Source organism: Macrobrachium rosenbergii, chromosome 8, assembly GCF_040412425.1.
Source record: "Macrobrachium rosenbergii isolate ZJJX-2024 chromosome 8, ASM4041242v1, whole genome shotgun sequence".
Lineage (NCBI taxonomy): Eukaryota > Metazoa > Arthropoda > Malacostraca > Decapoda > Palaemonidae > Macrobrachium > Macrobrachium rosenbergii.
This window is the reverse complement of record NC_089748.1, coordinates 32,076,819-32,085,095: the sequence shown is the minus strand read 5'-3', so window position 1 is coordinate 32,085,095 and position 8,277 is coordinate 32,076,819. Positions and strand designations below refer to the sequence as shown.

Sequence of the window (8,277 nt, the reverse complement as noted above, 5' to 3'; positions counted from 1 at the left end):
TTTGCTGGCCAACTTGCAAGATCAATACTTTCTATGCTTCCTAGCTTTAAAGCCTTTTTATCCTTTATCTTGCTTTTGCTTCTTACCATTTGCCGTTGGCATTCATTATTTAGTGTTTATAGTTTTAGCCTTGATCATCTTTCTCGTCATACAAATCTAATTCATTACATTCTTTCACTTCCTTTCCTTAATCAAACTTAACCTTATAACTTCTGTGACACTGCAAAATTACTTGGATAATAAGACAACTATCTTTTTATAAAGAAAAAATATTTTGAATCAAATAAAAATCTACAGAACAATGTAAGCAAGCTAATGAGGAAAAAAATCTGAAAATGAAATCATCTTTCTGATTCTGGTGTTTTACCCATAATCCCTTTCTTGACAGAGTGGGAATTCTGTTGTGTACTGGATCTGTCTTTTATGGGATTTGCTCTGAAACCACTAAATTCCTTTTGTTTTGTACAAAACAATGTTCACTCTACAGAGTGCATTAAACCTCATTTGTAACCTGACATCAGAAGCTTGCAATGCACGTTCTCTCCTAAGGTCAATTGGCCTAGGTATACAACTTGATGAGATATTCAGTGACCGCGGATGTAGGAAGGACGCCAAGATCTGTATACAGCAGGGTAACATTTTCTGGATGTGTGTAATCAACCAAGGGATGCTCACTGAAGACGTCTTCCCCAGAATTCAAAACTGATGCTTTATGCTGATGAAAAATAGAAAAGAGAAGTGAATTATTATTATTATTATTATTATTATTATTATTATTATTATTATTATTATTCAGATGATGATGAACCCTATTCATATGGAACGAGCCCACCACAGGGGCCACTGGCTTCCAAAGAATATGTTCATTTAAAAGACATAACAGAAGGTAATAGGAATTACAAAATGAAGAGAAAGAAGAGATCAGTTATTAAAAAATAAAAAGTAAATTAACACATTAATAAATATATGTAGTGTTATCAGCAATTGAGAACTTGAATTTGAAAGTTAACAACATGAAAATGCTCCTGTATAATGCACTGTTTTTCTGACAACAACCATCTTACTATCAAAATTCCTTACCCAAAGAATATTCTGAAATTCAACTAACACATACTTGACACAAACTGGTTTAAGATAATTAACTGTCAATAAAAGATGAGTTCTCACCAGATATGTTTTAGGAAGGGAAGAATTGTTGAGCGGAATAATGCGAAGGAACTTGAAGCTCTCCACCAGGACATAAACGGGCTTATTCTTCAAGTGTGCTAAGGTGGCTACATTACAACTTCCAATCTAAAAAAAGTATGAAACATAGTGTATAGTGCTTTGAAGCATTTTACATGAGGAGGAGAAAATATAATAATCACTTGAAACAGAAAAGTACTCTTACTATTATTAAAAAAGGTCAACATTAGAATCATATAAAAAGAAATACTAAATAAGTCTGCTTACGTTATATAATGATTTTTTCAGCAAACGTAAATTTCACCTGAAACTCACTTTGTTGATAATTCCACCATTCTCACAAACCCCTTCTGCTCCAAGCATAACGGCATCTACTTTCTCCATGACATAAGCTACAGCAGCGTCCAAAATTACAGTGCAAGAGATGCCTGCTCCCTTGAGATCTTCTGCCATTCTGCGACTGGAAAGCAAAATTCCTATGAGACATGACGCACCCCAAGATTGTAAAGAACAGCATTTCTAATCTTTTACATGATACACAGAAGTGTGAGCAGTATAATAACTTCTGCACAATTCATTCATAATTTCTATCACAAACTCCCTCTAGGGGGGTAAGCCTACAGCCTCGCGTGGCACTCTGTAGATGGTGTTCAAGGTTTTTTATAGTGTTCCTTGAGCTCCCAGCTACATTAATTTATGCATTTTACTCTTCATACGTTCCCTTAGTATCTTCCCTCATATGCGTGCAATATCTTATCTTTCTAATACTTAGCTCCAATTTGTGCCTCCAATTGAAGAAAAAATCCATCAGTCAAGCCCAGTAAGAGTCAGTAATTGTAAATTAGTGATGTTGCTGTAGTGCTTTATAGTAATTATAATAAACCACTGTGCCCGAAATAATCTTACCAATCCGCAGTCATTCATGTTCTGAATCTATACAATTATCTTTGCTAGTGCCCCTGTCTCTGCTGCTTGCAAGCACAATAATATAAAGTACAGTGATGAAGCAGACATTGTTTCAAAATAAAACTGGTTATATTAGTTTTTATTTTTATCAGTACTGGTGTTTTGTAAAGTTTCTTCTTGGTTTAACCACTGTAACCTGATACTTTTGTAACTCAACTTCAAAACATGAGCTGATAATGCCAAATTTTAATTATCAATAAAACCATTTCATCCCACATAGATTAAAACATATGGTAAACAGTGATTTGAGCTTATGTAAACAAACACAGACTTCTAATTAAAATGAATAGTGTACAGTATTATACAGCAAAAATTACAAGAAGCAAGAAGCATTTATAACAGTAACCCAGTTAAATACAGCTCACTATACCCATAACATTCATACATACCCAGAACAATCTGGCTGAGATTCTGTAACAAACACCTTGAACTGACGACCTTGCTTAGCAGCTTCAGCCATAACTGCTAAAACGTTTCTCGACTTTGAATGGGTAAGAATCACCATCCCATCTTTAATTAGGCTGCTGCTGTTTTTCAGTATCTTCTTACGGCTGTCTTGCATGCTTTTGACAAAACCCTCACCTCTGCGCAGCAAAATTTCACGACACGATGCAAAGTCCTGCAGCATAAAAAGGAACACTCTATTTTAGATTCAGTATAATGCTCAACGCTTATTACATTAGTACCTAGAAAATACATAACAGCCAAGAATATGAAGTACTGTATAAGAAAGGGACAGGCAATGCATATCAAAGGTTAAAAAATACTTCATTTTACATTCCTGAGGATGATGTGTAACCGGAACCTCAAAAGTTCAAGCGAAGATTCAGCACATTACTTATTTAGTTATAAAATTACTACCCTAAAGCAATTCTCTTTGTATTTTATAATTAACTTGCATTTTGATCTATTTATTTATTTTGCTATTTATTTTTGTTTTTCAGATAACTGATCTCATCTTTTTGTATTTCTTATTAGAGTACCTATTTTGTTATTTCCTTTAAATGAACACCATACTGTTTGGGAGGTTGAATTTCATGTCAATTGCCTTTGTGGACTTGTTCCACATGAATATGGTTCATCTACTCAATAATAATAATAATAATATGTAACTTTAATTGGTATACAGTAAACCCCCGTATTCGCATTCTCATGGTTCGCGGACTCACGCATTCGCGGGTTTCTCTGTGGAACATATCTAGCCATCATTCACGGAAAATTCACCCATTCACGGTATTTTTCACTGAGAAATATTCACTAATTACTGTATTTTCATATATTTTTCATGAATAAATGCACTTTTTGTGATAAAACTATTAAAATACTCTGGTATAAGCATTTTTACAGGGTTTTTCTTGGTTTAAGCTATCAAAATGGGCAGTTCTAAGTGTTTTTAGATGGGTTTTAAGCATTCATGATTTGACCTATTCGCAGGGGGTGTGGGACGATCCCCTGAATACGGGGGGGGTTCACTGTACCTCCATTTTTCTAGTATCTTAGCAGAACACTGATGCTAGGAAAAGATTTTCTTACCGTAGCCTGTTCTAGTTCTGAGTGAGCCAGCGTGATGAAGCGCAAGAACAGTTCACATCCAGAGGAAACAGACACAACAGAAACATCCATCTTGCTCAATGTATTTCTTGCAAGTTTCATTTTCTCTGTAAAGGAATACGTTTCTCATGTCAAGTGATATCAAATGAAATTTTACATTAAGTAAATTCTGAAAATTCAACATCACAATTGTATTCTTGTACAATGCAACACTTTCAATACTGTTCATGAACAAATTTAGGAAGATTATAACCCAGTTCACAGACATATTACTATAATGTAATACCTTGATTATACTTATGAATATGAAACATAATGATAGCAAGTTTTTCACATGGTGATCTAATAAAGTACAGTAATAATTTACAAGCTGAATTATGAAAAAAAAAAAAATAGCAAGACAATTCTCCAGGAGTAATAATTTATGTCAGTTGCAAACCCTCTATCTGTGAATATCTGAATACTTAAAAAAAAATGCCATTGTTTGCATACCAATAAACTCCTGCAGTGTTGTGGAATCATCTAGTCTCAAAGCTTCCATAAGTGCCTTCATAGCTGCAATGGCTGGAGACATATCACGCTCATTTTCTATGAGGTCCAGAAAGAATGCTGATATATCTGTGAGGATAAAGTATAACTTTTTAAAATTACTGATATAACAGCAATGACAATTAACAAATCCTGGTAACAAGTATTGTACTAAAAATTCCATATATCAGTTACATAATGTGACTCAATTGAAGTCTGTAGGATTTTATCTACATTAGAAAAAGAAAGATATATCTTGGAATAATGACAATGTCTCTTAAAAATGCCTGGAGTCAAATGAGTTATAGTAAATAAATATACTGTACTACTGGGGCATCAGTAGGAATTGAGGTGTCTGTTATATGAGTTCCTAAAAAGAGAGAGAGCGCATGCATGGGCTGTGTTCACATATGAGGTTGCTAAGCAAATTGGAGATTGGAAAGATCAAATACACTCAGAATATTCATGAAGCCTTCCTACATTAAATAGTAAATATCTTACCATCAAGATACCCTTCACAATCCATAGTGTACTGCAACAATACTCTTCATTTAACTAGTGATGTTACAAGTATTTCATTCCATCTTGCTAAGAAACTGATATTCAATATTATACATTATGCTACTGATATACGGTATCATACAGTACATTACAAGTAGCCTTGTCTATTAAACCCCATTACAACTAAAGGCTAGGCTACTACAGTCATAGGGATCTTTGTTATAGTGGCCAAATGCAGCATCATCTTGGAACAGCAGCCTACTAGTTTCCAAGAGATACATTTAAATGAAACAGTAAAGTAGCTGACATAATAAAAACAACATAAAAGTACACACCCAGATCTAGTGACAATTTTCATTCCCTGACCATTTCTGTTAATTTTTGTGTCCACTTGTTTTCTCACTTTTCCACCTATAGAAACTGTATCATGTTTGGAATTCACATTTACCAACCATTTCAGTGCTTTGTTATTGCACTATTTCTCACCTCTTCTGTCTGCTTATCCTCATCTTTATAACCTGTTGATCATATGGGAGAAGCTAGGAGCATTCCTTTGGGCTTTGATGTCTAAGTGTGGAGCATTCATTTGGGCTTTGATGTCTAAGTGTGGAGCATTCATTTGGGCTTTGATGTCTAAGTGTGGAGCATTCCTTTGGGCTTTGATGTCTAAGTGTGGAGCATTCCTTTGGGCTTTGATGTCTAAGTGTGGAGCATTCCTTTGGGCTTTGATGTCTAAGTGTGGAGCATTCCTTTGGGCTTTGATGTCTAAGTGTGGAGCATTCCTTTGGGCTTTGATGTCTAAGTGTGGAGCATTCCTTTGGGCCTTGATGTCCAAGTGACAGTGTTTTGGACAGGACACCCGCAGCCTGGGATTCCTTCCCATGAATTTTACTTGCAAAGGTGTATGTTCGATATCCTGAGGTGTCAGGTCACACCAGGCTTCAATACAACAAAGCCTGGACAGTGTTGCTAATGCGAGTTATAGTGATTTTTCCTTTTGGGTATGATGTCACAGTGCTGCCAGAAACCACAAGTTGTTTCAGTATCTACGCCAGGCTGTCATTCTACAGATTAATTTGCTGCAGATAGTTTTGAGAATGACATGAGCAGGCTCTAACACTACCTCCGAGTGGAAGCTTAGTCCACGTTTCTGATATTGTGTTACTTGGGGGGTCCAAGACAGCCAGGTTGGGGCACGATGCCTTGATAACCTGATGCCCTAAGTCAGGTTAGGAAGGTAAGGTCTGGTTAGGTCACGGCATGGCACTCTTGGTAAGTTTAGGTTTATTTCCGTTAGCAAAACCTGTCTCTATCATTCTCAACAGGCCACTCTGCTGCAATTTGGCTGCACTAAAGTTTGATTCGGACATGTGATCCGGCACTGGCTGGCCTACAACCTAACTAAAACAACCTTAACTTAACCTTTCCTAGAGCGTCATGCCCTGACCTATCCAGAACTTACCTTCCTAACCTGGGTAGAACTATATAGTAGCTCCACGGCGGCGACTGCCTTCTAACTTAACTTTTTCTACAGTTTTTTGGTTGCTAATTATGAATTTACCTTTAATTTTTGGTGCTCAAGTGTAATTTACCCCTGAAGTCCCTCCAACAAGGGGTTTCCATACACGATCTTCACAAGAAAGAGCACGGGTACATCTGTTTCGAACGGTTCATATCCTGTCTGGCAAGTAAAATAACTTGTTAACATATGGGTATCCCCCCCCCAGGCCAGTACTAAACACGGTGAAGGGACATCCCATTTGGCTGACAACAAACAGATGCACCGCCAGTATCAGAACCCCTAAAAGTGTAGAAAAGACCAGTTGAAAAGGTAAAAACAGGCACGGAGCTAATATATAGAATTACCAGGGGAGGCTTGGCCCCAATGGACTCCTCCCCCCCAAGCAACACTAAATATAGGAAGCAGATCAGCAGCACTAAAGTTCGATTTGGACATGTGATCCAGCACTGGCTAGTCTACAACCTAGCTAAAACAACCTTAACCTAACCTTTCCTAGAGCATCATGCCCTGACCTATCCAGAACTTGCCTCCCTAATCTGAATTAGGGCGCCATGCCCTGACCAGGCAGGACCCCCTCCCTCCTACTAAACATTTTACATTAGCACATGGACTGTCCTAGGCTCCCCCTCTGTGGTAGTACCCCTACCCCTGTCGTCCTACTCTGCATGCTACCCATGTATCATAAATAAGGTAATAAATACAATTAAAAGAGTATCCAAACTAGGGCTATATGCCAGGTCGTAGTCCTGATGTCTTCAGGCCCTAATCAGGACTTGACAGGCTTGGCTAAGATTAGGGTACGTATGGGCCTGGTTTAATGCCCAGTGACCTTGTACTAGATCCTAGGCATAATTATTACTTTACAAATAAAAGCTTTTATCATTCTTATATAATAAAACACTTAAATTAAAAACTACTACTATTAATTGTTACCAAATGCTTTCATCTTCGCAGGACTCAGAGTGAGGGATTTTGACGCGATTATTCAATACGACCAAATTATAAAGGAACATTGAATGGGTATTGTTTCTCTCTGTTGTGATCTTGAGCCTTTGTGATCTGTAAACTTTGTGATCTGTAAATCTTGTGATTTGTAGACCTTGAGATTTGTGAGCCTTATATTCTGTAAATTTTGTGTTCTGCGAACTTCGTGATGGTAAACTTTGTGATCGTAAACTTATATTATCAGTAAACTTTGTGATCTGCAACCCTTGGCCCTTGAGCTTTGTGATCTGTAAACTTTGTGATCTGTAAACATTGTGGTTGGAAACTTCGCAACCTGTAAACCTTGGAAATGATCTGTAAATCTTGTGATCGTCAACTTTTTTATATGTAAACCTCGTGATCTCTAAACCTTGTGATATGTAAACTGTGTGATCTGTAAACTATATGGTCTGTAAACCTTGTGATATGTAAACACTGTAATCTGTAACCTTTCAGTGTTCCATTCCACTGAACTGAAATGTCTAAATGTCCCTGAAAAAAACTTAATTTTATGCATAAATCTATTTCATGTATATATTGTATATTAACTGAAATGTATAAATGTATCTGAAAAAAATATATATATATATATATATAATATATATATATATATGTATATATATTGATTTTGTTAACTTCCTCCATCCTCAACTTTTCTGTGGATTGAAGCTTTATCTCGTCTCACTGATTATTCAGTTTATAACACTTTTAGGAATGTTGCTTGTTTTATTCTTTCTGTTCGCATACACTTTCCTGTAGACAAGCCATATTCATAAATATTCTTATTTTTTTCCATTTTAGTATGGCTAACAGAAAACTGATAAGCCTAGTTCATCATAAATAGTATTGCGTTATCATCATCATTTCAGCCTTCAAAAGTCCTTGTTGGGTGTAGGCCTTCCCCAAGTTCCTCCACAGATTTCTATCCTCCGCTGCCGCTGCTCTGTGCCACTGTCGTTTATGTTGGTCTAAGTCATCTCACCAACGGGTTTTTTGTCTTCCTCGGTTTTTTGTGTATCCTCAGGGTGTCCAGAAGGTTG

At 36.6% G+C, this 8,277-nt stretch overlaps 1 protein-coding gene across 1 annotated transcript; it reads right to left on the bottom strand.

Moving 5' to 3' along the window:
• Nucleotides 1-253: 253 nt before the first annotated feature.
• On the bottom strand, nt 254-7,434 carry eIF2Balpha (eukaryotic translation initiation factor 2B subunit alpha). The gene is made up of 7 exons (XM_067107368.1): nt 7,187-7,434; nt 4,195-4,320; nt 3,685-3,809; nt 2,541-2,770; nt 1,501-1,645; nt 1,168-1,293; nt 254-715 (listed from the first exon to the last, which is right to left on the bottom strand). Exons 1-7 carry the CDS (start codon nt 7,197-7,199, stop codon nt 560-562), a joined length of 921 nt encoding a protein of 306 aa, XP_066963469.1. The 5' UTR covers nt 7,200-7,434; the 3' UTR covers nt 254-559.
• Between the last annotated feature and the right edge of the window lie 843 nt (nt 7,435-8,277).

Coding starts and splice junctions, on each gene's coding strand:
- eIF2Balpha (XM_067107368.1), bottom strand. Junction 2,771..3,684: donor CAGAACTAGAACAGGCTACG/GTAAGAAAATCT, acceptor TTTATGCTGCAG/GACTTTGCATCGTGTCGTGA. Junction 716..1,167: donor CCCTTCCTAAAACATATCTG/GTGAGAACTCAT, acceptor ATTTTTCATCAG/CATAAAGCATCAGTTTTGAA.